The 12,812-nt window shown below is 35.1% G+C and overlaps 1 protein-coding gene across 2 annotated transcripts in view; it reads right to left on the bottom strand.

Annotated features, from left to right (window-relative positions):
• Window positions 1–12,812, bottom strand: part of NEMF (nuclear export mediator factor) — a 56,291-nt gene that overhangs the window by 11,161 nt on the left and 32,318 nt on the right. The window contains exons 17-25 of one of the 2 annotated variants that reach the window (XM_055437008.2): window positions 12,121–12,224; window positions 11,406–11,468; window positions 7,810–7,922; window positions 5,480–5,537; window positions 4,951–5,009; window positions 4,746–4,866; window positions 2,929–3,208; window positions 2,149–2,191; window positions 1,960–2,009 (exon numbers count right to left, since the gene is read on the bottom strand). In XM_055437008.2, the coding sequence (XP_055292983.2) occupies window positions 1,960–2,009; window positions 2,149–2,191; window positions 2,929–3,208; window positions 4,746–4,866; window positions 4,951–5,009; window positions 5,480–5,537; window positions 7,810–7,922; window positions 11,406–11,468; window positions 12,121–12,224 (891 nt within the window). The remainder of the gene's footprint in view (window positions 1–1,959; window positions 2,010–2,148; window positions 2,192–2,928; window positions 3,209–4,745; window positions 4,867–4,950; window positions 5,010–5,479; window positions 5,538–7,809; window positions 7,923–11,405; window positions 11,469–12,120; window positions 12,225–12,812) is intronic. The other variant, XM_055437009.2, reaches the window with a different exon arrangement.

Here is a 12,812-nt window from a genome sequence, read left to right as displayed (position 1 = left end):
GTTATCACCAGGCTACAGTATAAAAGGAGTGTAAGTCATCACACAAGAAAAAGCTAAAAAATTCTCTCTTATGCATTTATGATTCTTTCTGGCATCCAGGCTCAACACACTGTCATCCTTGACTTATCCTGATTCAGTAGCCACATTCAGTCCCTCAACATCTTGATGGCCAGGCAAAGGGATTTGTAGTCTTTGTATCACCATGGCCTTGGCAGATGTTAAATATTCAGTAAAACATTTGTGGGTCTGTTAGTGGAATAAATGGATCTTAGAAAATAAATAGGAAAGGAAAATCCTATTACTGTGCGATCACATTCCCAATGCCACAGCCCCAGTCCAAGTCCTTATCACTTACCACCCAGACTTCCTCCATATTTTCCCCATAATCTGTTCTACATGAACTCCTACATTAATTTTCCATTATTGTTTACCCATGTCACATTCCCATTCAAAATCTTTCAGAAGTCCTCCTCACATCACTTTTAAGATGAGTCTAAAACACAGCTTGTTATTCCAGGTTCTCCACTTTTCAATTTCACTTTGCCAATTTTATCATCTATCAGTTCACAAACATGAACATTTTGTTCCTTCCACCTCAATCTACTTATCCATTTCCCCAAAGCACTCTCAACATTACTTCCAAATACCTATCACCTCCCCGTCTTTGATCATACTAATTCTCCTTGAAGTTTCTGACCTTAACTTGCATTATCTAAGATGCAACTATATCTTCAAGGTAAAAACTTTTGATGGTATTTCCCAAAACACTTCAATCCACAAAAAATTTTTATTCCTGAAATACTGTATCACTTTCAGATAACACTATTTACAGATTTATGACTATTTCTTGAATCCAGGACTCAAAAGCTTCTTGAAGGCACAAACTTTATATTTTACCTCTGTGTATACTACCATAATATCTAGTGTAATACCATACTCATAAATACCAGCACTCAGTTTTCTATAATTTATAAAGATTAACAAACAAAAGGGTTTATTATCCATTCCAATCTAGGGCCTCTTTCTGGAGTTGTAGTCTTTTTCACCCTGCAGTAGTTGTCTCAGTTGTCCCTTTCATTCTATCTTTTTCTCTTTGCCTTCTAAGCCCTATTATGTTAAAGAAAAAAGAAAAAAAAAAAAGATGGGACAAAACCGCCAAGTCTTCCTCTTACATAAAAATTGCCTAATTTCAGTACAGGCATGCCTCAGAGATATTACAATTTCTGTCCCAGACCATTGCAATAAAGTGAATACTGCAGTAAAGCAAGTCATTAATTTATTGGTTTCCCATGCATATAAATTTATGCTTACACTACCCTGTAGTCTATCAAGTGTGCAAAGCAATATGTCTTCAAAAAACAATTGTATATACCTTAATCAATATTGCTAAAAAAAAAAAAAATACCACCACGTGAGCTTTCAATACATCATAATTGCTTTACAACAGAAACAAAGTTCACTGATCACGGATCACCTGAACAATTAATAATAAAAAACTTGAAACATTGCAAGAATTATCAAAATATGATCCAGAGACATGAAGTAAACAAATGATGTTGGAAAAATGATGGCAACAGATTTGCTCCATACAGGGTTACCATAAACCTTCAATTTGTAAAAAAATTAAAAATCTGCAAAGCACAATAAAATGTAGTATGCCTGTATTCCTCTTTACTTCTGTCAACAGTATCACAGAATCAGCCTGTCTATACTGCAGTTATTACCGTACATATTTATGTAATCAAAGGTCTGTTTTGTGTTACTTGATCTATCTGATTATAGTGGCAGACTGGGCCCTTCAAACAGAAAAACCTGTTAGAGCTGAATGGAAAAAACAAAATTTATGCTAAATCTTGGTAATTTTAATGAGATCTTTGTAACAGTCAAGTGATCTGTCATAACCGAACTGTCAATTTAAAAAATAGATGCTTTTCAGTTAAATAACACAAGTATATTTACCTTCTTTCCTTGGCTGACAAATGCCTCCGGCTGTGCAATTTACTGTCACTCTATTAAAACAAAAACACAAGCAAATACAAACAATAACATCACTAATTTTTCAAAAGCCATAATTAAAAAGTAGAAAATTACTCTTATTTATTGAGAATGACATGATGTTCTTCAAAACACTTTGAAGAAAAATGTTACCATATTAGAAGATTCCTCTTTTGAAGCCAATTTCTGGAGGGACCTATGGAAACAAACAGAAAGGAGTCCACAAGCCTTTACAGGCATTCAGTTACGAAGTCCCCAAACATTCCCATATCACTCTCTTAATTAATTATTGGCAATGCTATACATTTTCAAATTTGGTAAAATTAGAAAAAGTATAATCAAATTGCTCATCTTAAAAAAAACTGCTCATCTTCTCACTTTATATTCTTAAATAGCTGACATGTATTAGACACCTATGTCAGGCACTGCAAGATGCTATACATGCATATAACCTACACAAAAACCCTATGAAGGGTGGTACCATTCTCTTTTCACCAAGAAGGAAACTGAAGCTTAGACTCAGTCACTTGCCCAAGGACCCACTTTAAGACTCAATACTGGTCTGACTCCTAAGCCTTTCTTAACTACTTAAATAATAAAGTTTTTATAGCTATGGTGTTGTTTACCTAGTGATCTGTGAGACATTAAAGACTAAGACCCTTTTAAAAAAAGTGTAACTGCCTTTTTACTATTAGAATTTATAAACATTAAAAATTTCTATTTTCATCTAGTTTGGCAACTTTCATATTTACTATATTTTTCTACCCTGGGTCCTGAGAATTTAAGAGAGTTCTACCCCCTTATCAAATGGTGGACAGTGAGATCGTAGGACAATGGAGGGCAAAAGCACTGAAGTCAATCTTGGCATTATTTTTATAAGGTCATCACTCCCAGCTTACAAAATAAGACTGAAAATTATGACTTTGAAATTACCTTTGGGACTGAAGGTGGGACAAGTCAATGGAAGTATCAGGATAATTTAATGTCTCTTCTCCTTCATCCTTCATTTCACCAACAGGTTCCTGATCTTTTACCACCCCCTCAGATTCTCTTTCATCTTCAGAGCTTTCTTCCTGAATTAGTTCATTTAGTTCATTGCCACCACTCTGAATAGTAATATCCTCTTGGTCAACCTGAGTCACGAGCTCCACTTCCACAGGAGTTTCACGTAATTCGTCTTTATCTTCTTCACTGCTACTTTCACCCCCATCTGCTAAATTACAATAAGGAAAATCAGAGTGCTATCATCACAACAAAGCTAGATGATTTCCTTGAAAACTTCGTAAAAATAGTCTATTCACTCCCTCGTTCTCCAAAACATCACCAGAAAAATACTGGATCGTCCCCAAAGGTTACTCTGACTTAGATGAAAGGATACTCTGTATCAGGAACTGACTGGAATAAATGATCTCCAAGATCCTATACCACAATAAATTTCTTAGACATTGCAGTCATTCCTGCAATGAAAACTGTATCTTGTCTTTGTTATTTCCGAAATGAGAAAAATAGAACCAGTTATAGAAATTCTGCCAATTTTATAATTTGCACATGAGAACTGAAATGAAATAAAACAAGTTATATAACTGGCACACAGCAAATGTTCACACTTTTGCAAAAGGAACACCATCTAGTGGTAATAATATGGTCCAGTTGTGCACGTGTGTATGCTCAGTTGCTTCAGTCATGTCCAGTTCTTTGCGACCCTATGGACTGAGGCCCACCAGGATCCTCTGTCCATGGATTCTCCAGGCAAGAATACTGGAGTGGGTTGCCATGCCCTCCTCCAGGGGATCTTCCTGAAACAAGGATTGAACCCGTGTTTCCCACATCTTCTCCAATTACCTCACCTATAGAAATGAGATGCCATCAACCAAGGATGGTTGTGAGAATTCAATAGAAAATAATGTAAATAAAGTATTCATGTCAGGAACATGGTAAAAATTCAATAAAACAGAATCATGTACAACAGGAGCTGTTAAGTGAAACAATGAGGTATTATTAAGAAGCAATGACTGTAGAATATGTAAAAATAACTTCGAGCACATACATTCCCTAGTTCCTTTAGGTAGGCAGGTTAATTTATTCCAGCAACCATAGCTGCTCTCTACTTGAAGCAAATATATTATTAAATCAAGGTAAATTCTCATAAGAAACTGCATGTATAATAACTCATCTTTGTATTGCTTCTAAATCCTAAATCCAAAAGTAAATGCTTATTTATATATACCTGAGTCTATCTCTGATAAACACATTTATGTATTACTCATTAATACTAGGCTTCCCAGGTGGCACTAGTGGTAAAGAACTCGCCTGTCAATGCAGGAGACCTAAGAGACCCGGGTTTGAACCCTGGGTCAGGAAGATCCTCTGGAGAAGAGCACAGCAACCCACTCCAGTATTCTTGCCTGGAGAATCCCACGGACAGGAGATCCTGGCAGGCTACAGTTTACAGGGCTGTAAAGAGTTGGACACAACAGAAGCGACCTAGCATACATGCATGCATTAAATAATGAAGTTTTACAATATAAACATACATTCAAATATTATTTATGGATTCAGTTAAAAACTTTATAATTCACTAGAATAAGTATATTGAACATTTCAAAAAACGAAAATTCAATAAAGTTGATAACAAGTTGGGTATTTTTGAAATTTTAATTATCCCAAAAGAGACAATCTTCTAAAAATTCAGAAGCAAAACTAGACAATGGAAAACATTATAAGCTACTTTATTAAAATCTGTATACTACCTAGTTGTTCCATTTCTTCTGATATGAGTTCACTTGTACAACTCGCCAGTGTCTCCATGTCTTCATCCTGCACTCTGACTTTTCGTTCACCCCGATGTCTCCAAACACAAGACTCATCTACCTACAGAAACAGTTCTTTTCATTGGTGGAACTTTAGGTAAGACTAGTGAAAATCAGTGAAAAAAAAAAAGAAGCTGAAGAATACCTTAAAGAGGAAGCTAAACCCCATCATTAGATGTGAAGGAGGAAGGAAATTCTTTTTTCCTGAAAAGATAATGGACATTTTTAAAATTCCATTTTCTGCATTTTATGCTTATATCTGACACAGTGGTCAAATTTGTTGTTGTTGTTGTTGTTTTTTGCTGTCATCAATCAACATTTTCCATTAACAGATTTTGGCTTTATGTACAGGCATAATAATTAAGAAAGAAAAAATATGAATGCTTGCTCTCATCTTCGGGGTTAGTCAGATCCTGAATAATCTATTTTTGGAAAAAAGGTCATGATATTTACTTTCTTACCCTTATAAATGTAAACTATGTGAAAGAACATTGTCATTAATAAAAATATATGTGGCATGAGCATGTCAAATGCTAGATTTGCCAAACCACAGAAAAATCTTCCTTATTTAATAACATACTTCATATATGAAATCAGAATAATTAGTTTCTGTTCTGAGAATGTTAGCAGACGGTCTTCAAACCTGTATCCATAATCCACTGACAAGTCATTACCTCTTATCATGAAGCTTCCTGTGGTCAAATATTCCCCAGTTGGTGCTGTTTTAGATACCTGAGAAACACAATGATACATTATACTCTTGTCTTGAACACATTTTTAAAATTTTCACCTGAGAAAGTAAAGCCATATTAAAGTAAACAGCAGTATGTCCTGAAAAGTTTATAATTTAGCAAAAATTATTAACACTGAAAGCATTAATATCTCTTCAGACAGGTGTAACTTTGTCAGTAACAAAGAGAAGATATAACAAAGGATATACTACATCAATCATTTTCAAATGCCATGAACCAGAGCCACAACTGACCCACATTGCCTCTCATGTGAGATAAAACAAAAAAAACAAGGATAGCTTAAAAAGCTTAAAGGTATAAAACTATATTAACTCTATTTATTACCTTAAATCCTTTCCTGAGATTTTTTTTCCTGGCCAGGGGCAGGGGGGGATGAAATAACCTTTCTTTTAGTAAATAGGATAATAGCTTATTATATTCTAACTTGGCAAAATAGGAAGTGAGCAATATAATTCCACAATTTAAAAAAATCTTACATATCTGTGAAACAACCCAATCTGAGAGTATCTTTACTAGTAATTGGTATGCAAGGGATTAAAAGCACACTAAAAAAACCTATTCATAAAAGAATTAAAGCCATTTTTATTACACTGCAACAAGGCAGAAAAAATAACACCAGAAGTGATATTAATTTCCTAAGAACACAGTATCACAGCACAGCAGAAAATAAATATAAAATGAAACTAAATTTAAGGGAGGATAATGGTATTGAACTTTTTAAATCTTGCTGTATAACTTAAGACTTTGAAAAGCAATGTGAAATCATATATGGAATGAAGTACCATCAAGAAAATAGCATTAAGCACAAAAAAATGGCAATTACTAAAACCAAGGGTATAGGAAAAAAAAAAAAACAAACAACCCACTGATAACCTACTTTACAGGAAAAGCCAAAGAGAATTCAGAAAATTTCAACAAAGATGAACAGGTGAGAGACCTTTTAGGTCAGTGTGCCAGTCATAGCTGGAACAGTCTATCCCATATAACTGCATGGGTCACTCAAAGTCTGCTCAAATCTTACCCTTCCAGAAAGGCGTTCCCTGACACTATATTCAAAATGGTGGCCTGTATCACTCTCTATCCCCTTCAGTTCAGTCGCTCAGTCGTGTCCGACTCTCCGCGACCCCATGAATCACAGCACGCCAGGCCTCCCTGTCCATCACCAACTCCCGGAGTACACTCAAACTCATGTCCACAGAGTCGGTGATGCCATCCAGCCATCTCATTCTCTGTCGTCCCCGTCTCCTCCCACCCCCAATCCTTCCTAGCATCAGACTCTTTTCCAGTGAGTCAATTCATCGCATGAGGTGGCCAAGTATTGGAGTTTCAGCTTTAGCACCAGTCCTTCCAATGAACACCCAGGATTAATCTCCTTTAGAATGGACTGATTGGATCTCCCTGCAGTCCAAGGGACTCTCAAGAGTCTTCTCCAACACCACAGTTCAAAAGAATCAATTCTTCGGTGATCAGCTTTCTTCACAGTCCAACTCTCACATCCATACATGACCACGGGAAAAACCATAGCCTTGACTAGACGGACCTTGGTTGGCAAAGTAATTTCTCTGCTTTTTAATATGCTATCTAGGTTGGTCATAACTTTCCTTCCAAGGAGTAAGCGTCTTTTAATTTCATGGCTGCAATCTGCATCTGCACTGATTTTGGAGCCCAAAAAAATAAAGTCTGACACTGTTTCCACTGTTTCTCCGTCTATTTCCCATGAAGTGATGGGACCAGATGCCATGATCTTTGTTTTCCGAATGCTGAGCTTCAAGCCAACTTTTTCACTCTCCTCTTTCACTTTCATCAAGAGGCTTAGTTCCTCTTCACTTTCTGCCAGAAGGGTAGTGTCATCTGCATATCTGAGGTTATTGATCTTTCTCCCTGCAATCTTGATTCCAGCTTGTGCTTCTTCCAGCCCAACGTTCCTCATGATGTACTCTGCATATAAGTTAAATAAGCAGGGTGACAATATACAGCCTTGACGTACACCTTTTCCTATTTGGAACCAGTCTGTTGTTCAGTTCTAACTGTTGCTTCCTGACCTGCATACAGGTTTCTCAAGAGGCAGGTTAGATGCTTTACTATGCTTTAAAAAAACTTTGTTACCTGCCACTATATATTTTTCTTCAATATCAAAACGTCAACTCCATCACAAGGTACTTTGTCTGCCTTGTTCAATTTTATACCCTCAAAATTTGGAACACAGTTACTCTTCTCATTAAATTAAGAAACAGGACCACAGCCCTCATTACCTGATGATGGTACACCCACCAAGCACTAGTGATAACTCGAGCGTCCCAAGCAGCACTGTAGCAAAGAGCCATTGTGCCAGCTTCAGTCAAGGTCCGAGGGGGAATCGGTTCTCCTGTAATAACAATACTACAATGTTTCAGTACTGAACTATGGACTTTCTAGAGCAAGACATGAAAACCATATACAGGATGACAGGTTCATTTCTCTTGTATTTTAAATAACAATATCACACTTTAACTTCAGTATTGTATGAAGTTACTATTTTTATTTAAAAAATGTATTTACAGCAGGTTTTTAAATGGTCTAAGTAAATAAGTTCAGAAAATATCCTTTCACTTTTATCAGTAATTCTAACCTCATTCTAGAAAGGATAATTTAGAAAAACCTATTTAAAGGTTAAAGACTGCCAGAATAACTATATTGCCTAAAAAGTAAAAATCAAGAGCATATTAACAGATCCCTAAGTAAGAATTCAAATATTTTAAAACTTGGATACAATTCACATACTATAAAATTCATTTTTAAAGTATACAATTCTGAGTTTTGATATATTCATAAAGCTATACAATAATTACCATTAATTCCAGAACATTTTCATCATCTGCAAAAGAAATTCTGTATCTCTTAACAGTCACTTTTCATTTTTCCCAGCCACTGGCAATCACTAATCTACTTTCTTTCTCTATGGATTTTCCTATTTTGGAATTTCATATAAATGGAATCATATATACCTGGCTTCTTTCACTTAGCATGTTTTCAAGGTTCATTCATGTTAGAGCATTTGTCAATATTTCAAGACCGAATAATATTCTACTTTATGGATATACCACATTGTATCTATTAATCAATTGACAGAGATAAAGGTTGGGGATTCCCTGGTTGCTCAGTAGTAAAGAATCCACTTGCCAATGCAAGAGACTCAGGTTTGATCCCTGTATTGGGAAAATCCCCTGGAGAAGGAAATGGCAACCTACTCCAGTATTCTTGCTTGGGAAATCACATGGACAGAGGAGTCTGGTGGCCTATGGGGTCACAATGAATGGGACACAACTTAGTGACTAAACAACAGTAACAACAGAGATACAGGGTATTTCCATTTCTTGGCTATTATAAATATTTCCAAACAAGTTTGGACACATTTTTAATTATCTTGGGTATATATCTAGGAGTGGGTCACATGGTAAATACTATGTTTTTCAGAAACTATCAAACTATTTCCTATTGCAGCTAGATCATTGTCCATTCCCACCAGCAGTGTATAAAGAGTCCAGTCTTTCCACAACCTCACCAACTCATTACTGTTTTTGGCTTTTTTATTTGGATTTTTCTCCACCCTGTGTGGCTTGTGGAATTTTCTTCCCTAACCAGTGACTGAACCCTAGCCCTCGGCACAGACAGCTTGGAGTTCTAATCATTAGACCACTAGGAACTTCCACTGTGTTTTTTAACTATTCTTGTGGGTGTTAAGTGGCATTTCACTGTGGTTTTGATTTGCATTTCCTTAATGCATGAATGATGCTGAGCATCTTATCATGTGCTTGTGGGCTACTTGTATATCTTTAGAGAAACATCTATTTGACATTTTAAAAACTGTTCATTTTAAAATTGCCTTTCTACTGTTGAGTCAAAACAGTTCTAGAGTTTTTTGGATATTGGTCCTTTATCAGGTAAATGATTTGCAAATATTTTCTCCCATTCTGTGGAGTGTCTTTTAATTTTCTTGATGGAGTCTTTTGAATTAAAGTTTTAGTTTTTGCATAACTCTAATTTACGTTTTTTTCTTTGGTTGCTTATGCTTTTGGTGTCATATCTAAAATGACACCAAAACCAATGACTTCCAGAGCCAATATTATGAAGATTTACACCTCACTTTCTTCTAACAGTCTTAGACTTTTAGCTCTTAAATTTAGGTCTATGATGTATTTGAGTTCATTTTTATAAGTGGTAGGAAGTTCCTATTTCTAACTTCATTCTTTGGCACACAGATATTAATTGCCCCAGCCCTATTTGTTGAAAAGATTATTCTATCCTTACTGAATGGCCTTGGCACCCTTGCTAATAATCAACTGACTATAAACAAGGAATCTCAATTCTCTTTATTAATCTATCGGTTCATTCTCGTACCAATACCACACTGTCTTGATACCACAACGATAGCTGTTTCGTAGGAGGTTTTGAGGAACTGTGAGGACTCCAATTTTGTTCTCCATTTTCAAGAATGATTTGGCTAATCTGGTTTCTCTGCATTTCCACATGAATTTTAGGATGAATTTTGTTCATCTCTGCAAAAACAGGCAGTGGTGAGAGAGACTGTACCACATTTGTTGATTAGTGTGGGAAATACTGCCATCAGAACAATATTAAGACTTCCAATTTATAAACATTGGAAATCTTCCCATTTATTTAGATCTTAATTTCTTTCAACGATGTTTTGTAGTTTGGTGTGTATGTCTTACTTTTTGGTAAATTTGTTACTAAATATTTTATTCTTCAATGCTGTTACAAGTGGATGTTTTATTAATTTCCTCTTAATATTGCTCATTACTAGTATATAAAAACATAACTGATATTTTATATATTGACTTTATAACCGATATACTGCTGAACTTGTTAACTAATAATTTTTGGTGGATTCCTTAAGGTTTTAAATATATGATTATGCCATTTGCAAACAGACACACTTTTATCTGTTCCTTACCAATTTGGATATTTTAAACTTTTCACTGCCTAATGGCCTACTCAGAACCTCCATACGATGTTCAGTAGAAGCGTAGCAAGAACAGATGTGCTCATCTTATTCCTGATCTTGGGGGAAAAGCTCTCAGTCTTTCCCAATTAGGCATGATTTTTAGCTGTGGATTTTTAACAGATGTTATTTACTAACTTGAGGATGTGTCCATCTATTCTTAGTTTGTTGAGTATTTTTAACACAAATGAGTACTAGATTATTACCAAAGGCTTTAAGGCTTTTTTGCATTAGTTGAGATCATTATGTGGTTTTTGTCCTCTATTTATTCTACTAATATACTGTATTACACTGAATAATTTTCAAATGTTAAATTAACCTTGCATTCCTGGGAATAAATTCCATTTTATCATATGTATAATCCTTATAATATACTGCTGGATTCAATTTCCTAATAGTCTGTTGAGGATTTTTGTGTCTCTATTCAAAAATGATATTGGTCAGTGGTTTCTTTTGCTATGATATTTTTGTCTGGTTTTGTTATTAGGGTAATAATACTAGTCCCATAGAATGAGTTAGAAAGTTGATGTCTCTTCTGTCTTTTGGAAGAGATTATGAAGGACTGATGTTCAGTCTTCTTTAAAAGTCCTATAGATTTTAGGAATTTGAATTTTATTTTTTTAGTATAGTTAAAGGTTTATCAATTTTATTGATCTTTTCAAAGAACTAACTTTGGTTTTATTGATTTTTCTCTACAGTCTTTCTGTTTTATTTCTACTCTATATCTCACTGATAGATTGAAACATCATTATAAAGTGTCCCTTATCTCTATTAGTGTTTTTTCTCTTATACTAAAAATAGTTTAAATAAAAGAATTTAAGATCTGAATAAGAGAATGAATTATATTACCTGTTGGATTCTTAATTACACAGCTAGTTGCTCCATGAAGGTCAGCATGGACATAAATGTCCCCTTTAAAACAAATAAACACTACTGTAAGTCTTATTTCTGTTTAAGTTGAAATTGTTTATTTATTGTTTAAAGGGTTCAAAACCCAAAATGTATAAGAAAATAAAGAAAAGACCATCTCCCACCTGTGGGAGGATTTCTCATAGGCCTCCTCAGAGGAAAGCTACGCTAATAAGGCAGATAAAATGGTCACAGTTCTTCTCCCTCCCTCTATCCACACCTCTCTGCTCTATGACCCTGAAGCTGCATCAAGAGGTGGAATCCACTTCCCTGTCACTCAAATATGGGTCTACCCCTTGACAAAGAGAATGTGGCAGACATGACCAAAGGCCAGTTCCCAATCTAGGCCTAGACAGGCCTTGTATGCTTCTTCTTTTTCCTCTCAGAAATTTGCTGAGTTACCATATAAGTGAGCCCAGGCTAGCCTGCTGATTGGTGAGAAACACCTGGTGATAAGTGAGTCATCCTAGCAAATGTAAAGGTCCTGGGGACCATAGATGGTTGACAAATGTGCACATGTTCAACCATAAACCATGAAACTCTACCAATTAAATCTGTCAAACAAAGGAGTACAAGATGAAAATCTACACCTAATATTGAGATAACCAATCCAATTACTTAAGAGAAAATTCTTTAGAATTTTAATCTTCCTTACCTGATGTCAAGTATCTTTTCACAATTATTTCATTCTGTTGCTGATCTCGTCCACCAATAATTAGATAGTTCTCTGAGCTAATGAACCAGAGGAATTTCTCAAACCTACCAAATTTTAAAGAAAAAGTTAACATTTTTTCCCCTTCACAGTTGCCTGAATTCAGATCCTTTTAATCAACAAAATGAACCAGAAGGCTCTCCTATGTGTAGGTTAAGACAATTTGATGGCTTAATTTCTTTTCTTAAGATATCAAGTTGAATTTTACTGAAAACTTGTAATAAATTGCCTTAGGATATTTAAGACAATATGAGTAGAAAGCAATTTACTATTATGTTTAAAAAATTGTTCTCTCTTTATCTCCTTCCCATATAGACAGTCTTAGACTGAAGCTGTAATAATGAATTACAAAAAGCATAAGAAGTCACCTGGTCCCTAGGTTTAGCTCTCTTTCAGTGGGGCACTGGATATTCTTTGGGATTGCAGGTAAGAAAGAAAAATTGTTTTCCCATTCTGTCCTCAATCAACTGAATGTTTACATATATGACATTCTTTGCCCTCAATTAATCAACTTAATGTTTACATACATGATATTATTTACACTTAAAATACGTAAAACCAAAAATTGTCATCAGAAGTGTAAAATTACAACTTTTCTGAAGAAGCAAATTAACTTGGGTTTTCATGGTTAATAC

This window comes from Moschus berezovskii, chromosome 9, assembly GCF_049115385.1.
Source record: "Moschus berezovskii isolate FMDL1 chromosome 9, NW_MosBer_1.0, whole genome shotgun sequence".
Classification (NCBI taxonomy): domain Eukaryota; kingdom Metazoa; phylum Chordata; class Mammalia; order Artiodactyla; family Moschidae; genus Moschus; species Moschus berezovskii.
Note: the sequence above shows the minus strand (reverse complement) of the source record. Positions and strands in the feature narration are given on the sequence as shown.